Source organism: Malaclemys terrapin, chromosome 3 (genome assembly GCF_027887155.1).
Source record: "Malaclemys terrapin pileata isolate rMalTer1 chromosome 3, rMalTer1.hap1, whole genome shotgun sequence".
NCBI lineage: Eukaryota > Metazoa > Chordata > Testudines > Emydidae > Malaclemys > Malaclemys terrapin.
Window position 1 is genome coordinate 75,151,343 of NC_071507.1, and position 14,821 is coordinate 75,166,163.

The following is a 14,821-nucleotide window of genomic DNA, read 5'->3' on the forward strand; positions in this document are numbered from 1 at the left end:
AGGGCTGCCCGGGGGTGCCATGGGTACTGGGGGAAGGTGGCCTGAGTGCTCGGGGTTGGGCATTGGCCCACGGCCCGGGACCCCTGCTGGTGCTGGTGCTGGAGGGGGAGAGTGCGGTGGTGCATGGCCCGGGACCCCCACTGGTGATGGAAGGGGGGTTGGTGGGGCTGGCAGGCTCCCTACCTGGCTACGTGCCCCCCCACACTAGCAGAGTTTGGGTGCGGGAGGGAGCAGGGGCCCAAAATAGGGTGAGGTGGGCTCTGGGCAGCGCTTACCCGGGGGGCTGTCCGGAAGTCGTGACATGGGGGGAGGGATAGCTCAGTGGTTTGAGCATTGGCCTGCTAAACCCAGGGTTGTGAGTTCAATCCTTGAGGGGGCCACTTAGGGATCTGGGGCAAAATCAGTACTTGGTCCTGCTAGTGAAGGCAGGGGGCTGGACTCGATGACCTTTCAAGGTCCCTTCCAGTTCTAGGAGATGGGATATCCCCCACTCTCAGCTCCTAGGTGGAGGCATGGCCAGGTAGCTCTGCGTGCTGCCTCCCCCTACAGACACCACCCCCGGAGCTCCCATTGGCTGGGAACTGCCCCCGCGGCAGCTGGTGGGACTGGCACAGGGGCTGCCTGAGCTGCCCCTGAGCCAGGCGCACTGGCCGCAGCAGAAGTCATGGAAAGTCATGGAATCCGTGACTTCCATGACAAATTTGCAGCTTTACGGATGAGTTATGCAGAAGAGGTTTGGCTCTGCCGTGTCCTGAGAATCAGAGGGCTGATGATGATAATGACAGTGCATTGTGCTAGCATGCTCTAATATGAATATAAATGTGACAAGAATTGTTAATTATCATGAGTACCAAGGTGCTTTTTTCTAGTCTTTGAAACAAACACCAAACCAAACCAGACAAAGGCTATGTCTTCACTGATCAAAAAGGCATGTTTTTATTGTGGGATAACGAAAACACGTTTGCTATCACACATTGTAAAAACATAGTGGAGACAAGGCACTTTAGTTTTACCACAAGGTAAACTCGGTAAGGACAACTATGATTGAGGGCTATGGTGCTGACCTCACCTAGCTACCTCGCAATAAAACTACGAGTGTTTTGTCTCCCCTTAGGATTGTGAGGTAACAATCACATTAGTTATCTTGCTGTGTAAAACAAAACAAAAACAAAAACAAACAAAAACATCTTTGTGTCAGTGAAGACAAAGCCAAAATGCCAAATTGCACAAACAGACAGTTGCCTCTTATCAAAGATAGAGAAACAAATGTTTAGAAACATCGGTGTAATGAAGAATGAACAAATTCCTCACCTTTTCTGATAATAGTTTATATTGTTTCATTAATGGCTGCACCTTGGAAGACTCAGAATATGTTTCACCATATATCCATCCATTTGAAAACTGAAAAAAGTGAAGGAAGAAAGGAAAAAGCAGCGGGAATATGAAGAAAGAATAATCAGAAATCTTATATTTATTTACTTATGAAAAAGAATTGGGGTAATGCTTCTGTAAGACTCTTTTCTTATTCAACTCCAAATCTTTTGCTCCCTTCCCCACTAGCCTCTCACAACCTAACCTCCTGCCCCCACCCCGCGCGCACGCACACACACACACACACACACACACACACGCGCACAGGAATCAGTTAGGTAGTGTCATTTTTACTTCTGAATGTCTAGACTTTTGTTATTTTATCACAACATTTATGTTAACTTAAAGTAAATACATTTGAATATACTTTCTTATTTACTATTCTGCCAGGGTGTCTGTATGAATAGGGACAACACTCTTTGAGGCATAGACAGCAGATTTTAACACCAAGCCTGTGGATTTTACAGAGATATAAAAGATCTTTTGAAAAAGTAAAACTTAAAGTGTGAAGTAACAAAACTACTTAAAAATCTACCAATTACATTTTTCTCAAATACTGTAAAAGTTAAAACACACACACACACACACACACACACACACACACACACACACACACACACACACACACACAAGAAATGCTGGCATGTTCAAGATCTGACCAGATGAGTGCAGTTATAGAACTCTTGAAAAAAGCAACTCTAAGATAAAAATGATGATACAGTCTTAGCCAGACATAATTGATGTAATGCTAAAACAACCCCAAAAACTTGAGTAAAAACTTAAGTAGAATCCTTAGAAAATATAGGTAGATCCATAATATTCTGAATGCACTTTGATATGAAAATAATATAATGTTACCTTTTCCATTGACCATTTATCATGAGAATGTTCTGCATATTTGTTAATGAAATATTCTAGCTTTTCAGGAATTGTAATACTGAAAAAGAAAAGAACAAATTTCAATACATTATATATGTTATAATTTGAAAGGGTTCTTTTAAAAGAAAATTTCTGAAAAACTATAGAGCACTATATACTGCCAGTTAGAGTGTACTGTTGTGCTGGCTTCCCCATACAGATTCTGATACAAAGCCCACTGAAATCAGTGAAAAGCCTCCTATAGGCTGGAGACATATCAGTTGGAAGAGACAGAGGAGGAGAAAGACCTGGGTGTATATTACTTGATCACAGGATGACTATGAGCCACCAATGTGATGAGGCCATGAAAAAGGCTAATGCAATCCTAGGATGCATGGGGTATTACAGTAGATACAGAAAAATGTTAGTACCGTTATACAAGGCACTGATGAGACCTCATCCGGAATACTGTGTGCAATTCTGGTCTCCCATCTTTAAGAAAAATGAATTCAAACTGAAACAGGTGCAGAGAAGGGCTACTAGGATGATCCGAGGAATGGAAAACCTACTTTTTAGCCTAATCAACAGAAGGCTGAGGGGAAATATGATTGCTGTCTATAAATACATCAGAGGGATAAATGCCAGAGAAGGAGAGGAGTTATTTAAGGTAAGTGCCAATGTTGATACAAGAACAAAGGGCAATAAACTGGCCATCAACAAGTTTAGGCTTTAAATTAGATGAAAGTTTCTAACCAACAAATGAGTGACATATTTGAACAGCCTTTGAAGGGGAGCAGTGGGACAATAAACCTAACTGGCTTTGAGACTCAACCTGATAAGTTTATGGAGGGGATGGTATGATGAGACTGCCTACACAACTGTGAGTGGTCTATCAGCAACTGCTAGCAGGAAATATCCCCAATGGCTGGAGATGGCACACTAGATGGGGAGGACTCTGAGTTACTACAGGGAATTCTTTCCCAGGTGTCTGACTGGTGGGTCTTGCCAATGTGCTCAGGGTCCAACTAATTGCCATATTTGGAGTGGGAAGGTATTTCCCCCAGGTCATATTTTCAGAGACTCTGAGAGTTTTTCACCTTCCTCTGTAGCATGGGTCACTTGCAGGTTTAAATTAGAGTAAATGATGGATCCTCTGTAACCTGAAGTCTTTACATCATGATTTGAGGACTTCAGTAACTCAGCCACAGGTTATGTGTCTATTACAGGAGTGGGTGGGTGAGGTTCTGTGGCTTGAGATGTGCAAGAGGTCAGACTAGATGATCACAATAGTCCCTTCTGTCATTAAAATCTATGAGTATAATGACTTACAAAATGTAATGAAGTTTTCTGATATGGGTTTAGATTATTAACATCAACTTATTTGTGTTTTAAAACATAGTTCAGTTCCTATTTTCCAGAAATACAGTGCATATTATATACATAACGTAAATTCACTGTCAACCACCTCTTGTTAAAGCATATTATAAACCTGTAAATGTTATTATGTAATTGAAATACTGCAGTTTATAGCCACTCAAAAAGGTACAAATTTCAGATCCCATTGAATGCCTAAAAACCATTCAATATGAAAAATAATAAAATCAATATGAAAATAAACTAGCAATCTTTCAGGTGTGCAAGAGGGTACTGAAGTTGAAGTTGATTTACGACTACAGGAAGAGCAGTAATACTTTTCTTCCAAACAAAAACAAATACTATAGAACAGTGGTCACCAACCAGTCAATCGCGATCGACTGATCGATCCTAGAGGATCTCCCAGTCGATCGTGATCTCTGGCGGCACAGCGGGGTTGCCGCTAAGACAGGCTCCCTACTACCTGCCCCGCCCCCCACGCTGCTCCCGGAAGCAGCCAGCGCGGCCCCATGGGCAGAGGGCAGGGTAGGGTGACCAGATGTCCCGATTTTACAGGGACAGTCCCAATATTTGGGGCTTTTTCTTATGTAAGCTCCTATTACCCCCCACCCTCTGTCCCGATTTTTCACACTTGCTATCTGGTCACCCTAGGGCAGGGATCTTGCAGAGAGGGGCAGCACGTGGAGCCACGTGCCAAACGCCCTCCCGCCCAGGGGCCACAGGACCGCGTTGGCCCCTTCCAAGAGTGGCGTGGGGCCGGGGTAGGCAGGAAGCCTGCCTTAGCAGTAAGTGCTGCCCAGCAGAAGGCTACACCGCAAACCCCAGCACTGAGCCCCTTCCCGGAGCCAGCACCCTAAACCAGCCTTGAGCCCCCTCCTGGAGCCAGCACCCCAAACCAGCCCTGAGCCCCCTCCCGGAGCTAGTACCCCATACCCCCCCGAACTCCGAGCCCCCTCCTGCACCTCAACCCCAGCCCTGACCCCCCTCCCAGAGCCAGCACCCCCACTCCCTCCTGCATCCAAACACTCTGCCCCAGCCCAGAGCTCCCTCCTGCACCCCAACCTTCGGCCCCAGGCTCAGCCCAGAATCCCCTCCCACGTGAACCCCTCAGCTCCAGCCCAGAGCCAACATGTCTTCCCAAACCGCAACCCCCGACCCGAGCCCAGTGAAAGTGAGTGAGAGTGGGGGAGAACGAGTGATGGGGGGGAGAGAGACGGAGTTAGTGGGGTGAGAATTTGGGGAAGGGGCAGGGCCTCAGGGAAGGGGCAGGGAAGATCCTGGGTTGCCCTTAAATTCAAAAAGTGATCTTGGGCGAAAAAGGTTGGATACCACTGCTATAGAACATTTTTTAATGAACAATTTATCATACAAAGCAATCTCCTACACTTGTGTTCTTACAAAATAAAAGGAAAATTGCTTACTGATAATTGTTTGTCATAGTACCCTCTTCTCCCATTCTATGACAGCGGATTAAGGGATAGACAATGCTACAGTGACATCTACTGGGAAGCAAGGAGAGTCTGTCCTTTAATCCTTTGTCATAGGATCAGAGAAAAGAGAGATGTACAACAGTAATTATTCCAAGTAGTTAACAATTAGTGTAGTACTGTGCAAAAATGTATCCAGGTACGAAGTAGGAAGAAGCCACAAAAAAATCATCATGTGTTCTCAGCAGGATTTTTTTGTTTTGTTTTTTTTGTGTGTGTGTGGGGGGGGGGGGGGCACGATACAGTACTCTGCATAAAGTCACAAATATAACAGATTGCAGCTGTTCACCTATAATCATTTCCAAAGAGGATTAGGCATGGCTAGTACTTAGATGGGGGACTGGCAGGTAAACAGCTCATGACGGAGGTGACATTGGTAAGGCAGTACTTTCTCTTTTGAACCAATACTACACCAATGCCTTAGTATGGCACTAAGGGGAAACTGTGATGCTTGAGATGATGTCTTTTGAAAGAGGTTAAAAACCAGTCTTGACAAATCTTGGTCCTTGAAGGCCCCATAACAACACTTTTTAATAGAGAGGAGTGTGGCCACCAGAGAGTTGGGCAAACTCTAATTATTTGGTTATTTATATTCTGTCTACCTAAAATTCACCCCCACAATATCAACTGGATAAAATAATCTTCATTTCATGTCCTAAATGGTTGTGTAAGTTATGTAGTTAGACACTTAGCACATTACACCTCACAGGTGATTGTACTTTAGTGGTGGGCAATATGATTCCTCTATTCAGGGCTAGATTGTGGCTTTTGCAGCCACCTTCACATTATGGGTGCATGTGTGCATAAGCCCAGTGCACCAGTGGCAGTGATTCGAGGTATTCTGCCTGTTGAGTGTTAAGATAGACAGAATGTCTATAAGGGTGCTTGCACAGCCATGCCTAGAAGTGATCTTGTGGAAGAGGTAGTGTGTGGTCTTATTTCTGTCAGGTTTGTATCACCATTGTGTGTACGGCAGGATGGGGCTATGGCCACATCCAGGATGTTAAATCCACTTGGGCTTTGTGCACTTGGGGTGTATAGAATCGCTGGATCGTGCACTCATAGGACACAAACAGTGGGATTCTGGCTGCTCATTGCAAAGATGTGGCAAGCTAAAGAGAGGGCTCCTTCTGCCCACTTCCCCTCTTGGCACAACTATGCAAAACAGCCAGAACGTGGCCTGTAGCTTGGAATCCTTCCGGATAAAAAGGCATTACATAAATGTACAATCACTATCACATTTTGCAGAGTAAAATTTAAGTGTCAGTCGCAGGAATTTAGTACTTGGCTCCCATTAACTATTAATTATTATTTACTTTTACAACTCCCAAAAGTGTGCTAGGTGCTTTCTAGAACAAATGGGTTCGGGTAGTTTAATTTCCAGACTGAAAATTTGTCTCATTTGTGGTAAGGTGCCCAAGGAATATATAGTGAACCACTTGTGGCTTTCATGTTTTATAACCAAACAAGCCCCCCATTTTATCTTAAGGATGGTAATTCAAGATGGGCATGTACTTATGTGTTTTCTGTACTACCATATTTCAATTACAGGCTTAAACTGTTCATGGTAAAAATGAGCTGCAACAGAAAAAGTTCATACTTTGAGGTATCAACAGGTTGTGGGTTAAAGTTCCCATCTGAATCCATTGAAGCCTGTTTTTCCATCATACTGACATAATTGGATTCCATGTAGTCTGGAGGTAAAGCTCCCGCAACTGCACTCAGGCAGGGCAAAGCCAGTTTGAACAGTTCCTGTTCGTACTTCTATGGAGAAACATGGGATAAAAAGACATAGTGTTGAATGGAGATTGTTTCCATTATTGCTGAAATTGATTCATCATTATAGCCATACATGAAACCAAATTGTCATGGAACAACTTTTTTACTCAATGTGAAATAGAATCTCAGTTCTGAAAATAAAAGAAACTGACATCTGAACTACAATGAAATACTACTGAATACTGAAGCTAGACTTAGGACCAAATCCTGCTTTCATTGAAGTTGATGGAAAAACAATTATTCACTTTGGTGGGAGCCAGACTGGTCCCTCACAGGGAGCCAGAACAGAGTAAAGCAGAGGAATATCCAACACTTGTCCAAGAACCTGGATTTTCTATACCAAATGGCTTCCCATCATGGTGAAATCCTCATCAGGTTGGGGGAAAAAAAACACTATATAATGTCCAAATGTATTATCTAGTCTTGTCGAGCTAAGGTATAGACGATATTTCAAAGATAGTTTAGCTGATGTTTAAAATGTTTAAATAATCATGAAAAAATAGCTGTAATAAACATTTGTGTGATTTAAATTTATTAAATTACCCAATATTTTTTTCCTTCCAAGGAGGAAAAAAGCCCTGAAGAGATAATATGATGGTACTTATAACAAATTAAACTTAATTTCTAGATGCATTTCATTAGTGCTACTATAGTGTATAATATAGGGCCTGATCCTACAAACTCGTACTCATATAAGTAGTCCTTATTACAGTGAGTGGGTCCATGGAACTGAAAGGTCCTATTGTGTCAGCAAGGATTAATTATACTTCCTCTCTTAGGCTGGGTCTACACTACCCGCCTGAATCGGCGGGTAGAAATCGACCTCTCGGGGATCGATTTATCGCGTCCCGTTGGGACGCGACAATCGATCCCCGAATCGACGCTCTTACTCCACCAGCGGAGGTGGGAGTAAGTGTCGTCGATGGGAAGCCGCATAGGTCGATTTTGCCGCCGTCCCTACAGCGGGGTAAGTCGGCTGCGTATCTTAAATCGACCCCTCCCCCCCGTAGTGTAGATGTAGCCTTAGTCTATAACGGCCATTGCAAAGTTAACTTTTGTCCTGATAAACTTCAGGACACACTACAAGGCCCAATTTTCCCCCTTACCAGTGATGAGATAGGTGATGGGGAGGACTGAATAGAGGTGGTGTAGGACTCTGGTGGGGATTTGGTGGAGAGGTGAATTAACATTTGTTATATTAATGCTGTTGCTGCATTAATTGATTTCATCTGTGGTAACAGATGGGTCTATCAGTGTGTTTTTAAAGATTGTCAAGGACAGATCGTTGGAAGGGCTCTCTTTTACTGTACAGTAATAAGTCATATAAACAAAAAGACAGATAAAATGTAAGGGTATACAAGATTAGACCCACACAGGATTGCATGGATACCATTTTATTTTTTTAATTATTATATTTATCATGGAAGCAGCATATTCCTTGACAAATTGTTAAACCTAAGCATGTTGAGGATCTTATATGTATACACTATTATTAGCTATTTGATTAAATAGTGTTAGCACATGCTGTTTGCCACATAATCTGTTGTGCATGTAATTGATGCAGAATAATTTATAATAAAATTACATAATTTTGATGTCATTAACTCAAGTTGAAATAAATACTTTGATTAGAAATGATCAGCCTACATTGTGATCATGGAGAACTACATAAAAATTACCTTTTGAGACAGGGCATCAAAAATACCCCAGAACAACTTTCTGGATAAATGAAGTTCTTCTTCTGAGGCAGCACCAAAGTTGCCCCACCCACTTGGCAGGCAATAATACTTCCAGCATCTTTCATAATGATTTGTCAGCAACTAGAACACAAAATATTTTGAAAGCATCCAAAATATGTAACAAACACAATCAATTATCTATCCTGACATTCAAACGCTATACGATCCACACAATAATGATACTAGAACAATCTCTCAATTCATTCAAGGAGTTCATGTTCTAATATACTATTTGCCTTTAGAATCCAATACAGAAAATTATTACTAATAATTACAATTTTAAAACGGTGGTTAAGCATTTTAAAGTTTTCCCAATTCTTAATAGTCTGTAATTTTTTTAGATTTCAGATGAATGTTACCACTTAACCTTAGATGGCACATCTGTGGTCTAGTGCTTAAACACGAGAAAGAAGGTGAGGTCCTCACCGTATTGAAGTCAATGGCAAAGTTCCAACAGACTTCAATAGAGCCAAGATATCACCCAGAGTTCTTTGCATCCTACATTTTATTCTGGACTCTACCAATGACTGCTGCAGGAAGAAAAGACAAGACTCCAGGAATGAGATTTAACTAGGCAGCAAAATTATTAAGCAATACATCTTGGAACTATCCAGCAATAACTCATCCAGTGCAGGTCATCCTTCCTTCTGTAATCCATATAATTTGGTAAAAGACTTCTGTCAACCCCAACCCCTTTCTTCTGCCTGGTTCCAGGATAAGTGGGTAGGGAAGGAGGGGTTGTCTCCTCACTGTACTGGACATTAGGAGTCCCATCCCCATTCTCCACCTTCTTTAGGAGCTGCCTTCTCCTAATCTGCTTCAAATCCAGTTTTTCAGGGAACCAGACTATCTAGTGAACAAGCATTTGCACTGGACACCTGCAAAATTGTGATAAAATGAATTTAAAAACCTAACCTCTTTCCACCAGCTCTCTGGCCTGCTGAGAGGAAACTGAAAAAAAACCTACATTGCCCACGCCAATTTGGCACTAAGGGAAAAATTCCATCCCAACCCCCAAAATACTGGCAGGCCTCAAAACCTGGTCTTCCTCTAATTCCAACTAGCAGAAATGGGGAGCTTTTTCTCAGGGCACAGAATGGTGCCCTGGACAGGGGGGAAGGGTTTATAAGCCCTCCCTTGGGTGGACAGGGGCTAGTAAGTTTATGTTGCCTCCTTCTGACCCATCCATCAGTCAAAGAGTTCCCCTCTTCCCATCCTCAAGTCCACAAAGAGACTGGGTTCCCATGAGGAGGGGAAGAAAGGAGGAAGAAATCTTTAAAGGGGCCAAGGGATTTATTTTCCTCCCTGCTGGTCCAGGCAAAGCCTTCCCACCTCTGAGGCTGAGGAAAGGGGAGCATTTTGTGACCTTTGTCGAATCTGTTCACCTCTGAAGCACTGAGTTTACGCACCTGGGAAACAGGTATAACTAATACTTACACCTTGTGTATCTCAAAGGTGTGTTCTTAAACTTAATTGAGATAAAGTGCTTTGAGAATTTAGATGAAAGATGCTATAAAAAGGATAAATAATTATTTTAATCCCTCATGATTCTCTTAAAAACTGAACATTAAAGGTGCTCAGAGAAATAAACTCCTTGAAACATGGCAATTTTTGCTTTTAACTTTAACATTGATTGTAAAAGTTGAAAACAGAAGTGTGATAAATGAACAAATAGTACAGAAATCTAGGAATGACAGCCAGGTGTACAGCCTGCCTTTCTGTTGGGTCGCCTAGATGTGCACACCCCACTCCCAACAAACCTATACATTCACAGCGAAGGGAAAACAGAGTCTTTGTGTCAAAAATGGCTAGGGCTGCAGGGCTGTCATGGCGGTGGTCTTGGCCCAGCTTCCCAATCTGGGCATTGTGACCTGAGGCAGATTTGGCAGACTGCTGAGGAGAGATTTATGTCAATTGTATTTAAAGAGGTATAGATCACTGAATTTTCATATCCATGACTTTACCCACCATTTCCCCTGAACTTCTAACTTTACTAAATTTACCATGGCAGTGCCATGATTTTTGATAAAGAATGCTGTGACAAATCTGCAGCTCTAATAATGGCAACGGCATCATTAAATATTCCGAAGAGCATGTATGGGTGTGTTTTGGGAAGCAGTACTGTTAGAGATATGGTACAGTAAAAACTTAACTAAAATGTTGCACAATCAAATTGAGTTATGTGACAGATAGGAGGAAACTAAAAATAATTTGTATTAAATAAGAAGTATTTTTGATAAGTGGTCCGAAACATTAAGTTCAACACAGGCTGCTGGAAATTATTTTATTTCTGCACATAATTTACTTTCTATACAATATTTTTTTCTCACCCTGGGGCAGTCTTAAATCTAAAGAAGTTATTTATGTTGAGAGCAGCATACCATTTATCATCCTGAAGGAATACTGATATGCCTGTTCTATGACAGAAGATACGTTGTTCTATGACAGACGTTCTTAACCTTTTCCATACCATAACCCTATCTTACAACAGCAAAGAGTTTTAGAACTCCCCTTTCCATTTGGCTATAAGTGAAAGGAAGGGTGGTCAGAGTCCCTTGAACCTGATTGCCCCACCCTGAGGCTCACCCCCAGGCTGAGAATGTATGTTCTACGAAACTTTTGTGAAAGGCAACAAAAATGAATTCTTGATATTTTGAAATTGCCTTCACCAGAAGGCCAGCACCTATAAAGTAAAATTTTTATCAGCACTGCAAAAGTTGCTGAGTCAGACTCTTAAGAGCAATAACAGAGCATCAGGGGGCTTCATATTTTTTTAAAATTATCAGAAAGAAAAGAAATGGCATTATAAAAGCATGATTCCATTGTGTCTGGAATACACCTTTTGGAAAGCTCTTGGTCCCTATTTTCATTCTATTTTAATCTTCTGGGCTGGAATCCTGAGATTACACTGATCTACAATTTTTGAGAAGTCGTCTGCTTCAGAGATAAAATGTGCTATTTATTATGTATTTTGATGTGCTGAATTCAAATATGACAATTAAAACAACTGATTGGCTATTGTTTCTAAGGTATTTAAGTTTTTACGTTTTATGTCTATGAATATTGTGTAGATAGTAGAGTTTTAATCATAAATTGTAAACCTAGGTCTTTTCATGTGTTTATGATTGCTTTACATGATAATATTTCACCTGTCCTGTTTATGTAATACTTTAAAAATCAGCAAAAGGGTTATATAAATAAAATGTATTATGAAACAAAAGGCAAAAAACTATTATGTACATAGTTTAGTCCTATTCAGTGTCTACTCGGCACTTCTTGGCTTGTCTCTTGTATTCATTAAATGGAGCATCTCTTGTCACTGTCCAGCAATAGTCTGCAAGCATTGATGGGCTCCATTTGCCCTGATAGCGTTTCTCCATTGTTGCAATGTCCTGGTGAAATCGCTCGCCGTGTTCGTCGCTCACTGCTCCGCAGTTCGGTGGAAAAAAATCTAGATGAGAGTGCAAAAAATGTATCTTTAGTGACATGTTGCAACCAAGGCTTTTGTATTCTTTGAGGAGGTTTTCTACCAACAACCTGTAGTTGTCTGCCTTCTTGTTTCCGAGAAAATTTATTGCCACTAACTGGAAGGCTTTCCATGCCGTCTTTTCCTTGCCACGCAGTGCATGGTCAAATGCATCATCTCGAAGAAGTTCACGAATCTGAGGAGCAACAAAGACACCTTCCTTTATCTTAGCTTGACTTAACCTTGGAAATTTTCCACTGAGGTACTTGAAAGCTGCTTGTGTTTTGTCAATGGCCTTGACAAAGTTCTTCATCAGACCCAGCTTGATGTGTAAGGGTGGAAACAAAATCTTCCTTGATTCAACAAGTGGTGGATGCTGAACACTTTTCCTCCCAGGCTCCAATGACTGTCGGAGTGGCCAATCTTTCTTGATGTAGTGAGAATCTCTTGCACAACTATCCCATTCGCAGAGAAAACAGCAGTACTTTGTGTCTCCAGTCTGCAGACCAAGCAAGAGCAACAACCTTCAAATCGCCACAAAGCTGCCACTGATGTTGGTCATAGTTTATGCACCTCAAAAGTTGTTTCACGTTGTCATAGGTTTCCTTCATATGGACTGCATGACCAACTGGAATTGATGGCAAAACATTGCCATTATGCAGTAAAACAGCTTTAAGATTCGTCTTCGATGAATCAATGAACAGTCTCCACTCATCTGGATCATGAATGATGTTGAGGGCTGCCATCACACCATCAATGTTGTTGCAGGCTACAAGATCACCTTTCATGAAGAAGAATGGGACAAGATCCTTTTGACGGTCATGGAACATGGAAACCCTAACATCAGCTGCCAGGAGATTCCACTGCTGTAGTCTGGAGCCCAACAGCTCTGCCTTACTCTTGGGTAGTTCCAAATCCCTGACAAGGTCATTCAGTTCACCTTGTGTTATGAAGTGTGGTTCAGAGGAGGAGGATGGGAGAAAATGTGGGTCCTGTGACATTGATGGTTCAGGACCAGAAGTTTCATCCTCTTCCTCTTCCTCGTCTGACTCAAGTGAGAATGATTCTGGTGCATCAGGAACTGGCAGTCCTCCTCCGTGTGGTACTGGGCGTATAGCTGATGGTATGTTTGGATAATGCACAGTCCACTTTTCCTTCTTTGACACACCTTTCCCAACTGGAGGCACTATGCAGAAGTAACAATTGCTGGTATGATCTGTTGGCTCTCTCCAAATCACTGGCACTGCAAAAGGCATAGATTTCCTTTTCCTGTTCAACCATTGGCGAAGAAGTGTTGCAGCATATGTGTGGGGCCCACCTCTTGTCCTGATCTCCAGTTTTGCAGCCAAAATAAAGGTGATAGGCTTTCTTAACCATAGTGGTTATACTGCGCTTTTGTGATGCAAAAGTCACTTCACCACAAACATAGCCGAAGTTATCTGCACTGTTCACACAAGAACGAGGCATCTCTGCTCACTTTGGCTAAACAGAAATGTGTCCCTTTGCAAAATCAAACACTGACAAATAAGAGAGCATGACACTGTATGATTTCTAGAGCTGATACAGGGCAATTTGTTCAGCAGAGTGATGGAAGCTTCGTTATGATTGCATCATCCATGACTTCTAGGAATAACATGATGCAATTCATATCATGTATGACGCAATACCAGCTTCAGATTGCATCATTCATTGTTTTGCCTAAAAAGCAAGTACTGTCCAAACCCAGTCATAGATTTATTCATAGATCCAGTCAAAGATGTATTTTAGTCATTTCTGGTTTAAATTGAGATCCCTTCCCTTTATAACTCACTTATCCTCTGCCATTGCCAAGTCAAGGGTCATATATACTGACCCAATAGCATATCTTGAAAACTAGAGCCAATCAACAATTTTAAGCATCATTTTCGTTCTCAGTGACCCAGAATTAGTAAAGTTTGACTACATTTATTTCAGAAGCATTTTGGCTGTAGACTAATAATTATTAGAGGTTCAAAATAATGTCACTCATGATGTATTGTCACTAAAGTGGAGGACTCTTTAGAATATCTAAAGAACAGTTCTTAGCATGGAAGTTAAACAACGGATATATCATTCTCTTTACAGGAGAGTTCCAGGGCATAAAAGAAAAATACTAAGCTAGATTTTTTTTTAATTCATTGATTTCAACAATCCTGCAGATAGATTACTCCACCTACCGGAAAGTAAACAAACAAAATACTCTGAGTTACAACCAGTATACGAGGCACCAGACCTTCATCTTCTCATCAGTCAGAACAAATCACAAGACACAAAACTGAAAATACATAGTACATTATAATAGAGATACTAAATTCAAAGTTATAACTCCCTGGAATCTTCAGAAAGTTCTGCAGAGGAGGGAGGGAGGATTTTGATCACAACCAAAAATGTAACTATATATTTGTAGTCCAGGTGTCATGCTCCCATGGATTTAAAAAGCAAACTCAATGTTGTAAGTATTTTCAGAACTAAACAAAGATCAAGATCAGGGGGAGGGATAGCTCAGTGGTTTGAACATTAGCCTGCTAAACCCAGGGTTGGGAGTTCAATCCTTGAGGAGGCCACTTAAGGATCTGCTAGTGAAGGCAGGGGGCTGGACTTGATGACCTTTCAGGGTCCCTTCCAGTTCTATGAGATAGTATATGTAATGGGAAGCACCTAAAGCTTCATCACACCTGTAGAATTATAGTTGTGACAGATATGACATTTCCTTCCATATCCTTTGGAGA

At 41.7% G+C, this 14,821-nt stretch overlaps 1 protein-coding gene across 1 annotated transcript in view; it reads right to left on the reverse strand.

Moving 5' to 3' along the window:
* Positions 1-14,821, reverse strand: part of RYR2 (ryanodine receptor 2) — a 687,809-nt gene that overhangs the window by 197,519 nt on the left and 475,469 nt on the right. The window contains exons 52-55 of the mRNA XM_054022704.1: positions 8,549-8,689; positions 6,691-6,854; positions 2,230-2,308; positions 1,312-1,401 (exon numbers count right to left, since the gene is read on the reverse strand). Coding sequence (XP_053878679.1) covers positions 1,312-1,401; positions 2,230-2,308; positions 6,691-6,854; positions 8,549-8,689 — 474 coding nt within the window. The remainder of the gene's footprint in view (positions 1-1,311; positions 1,402-2,229; positions 2,309-6,690; positions 6,855-8,548; positions 8,690-14,821) is intronic.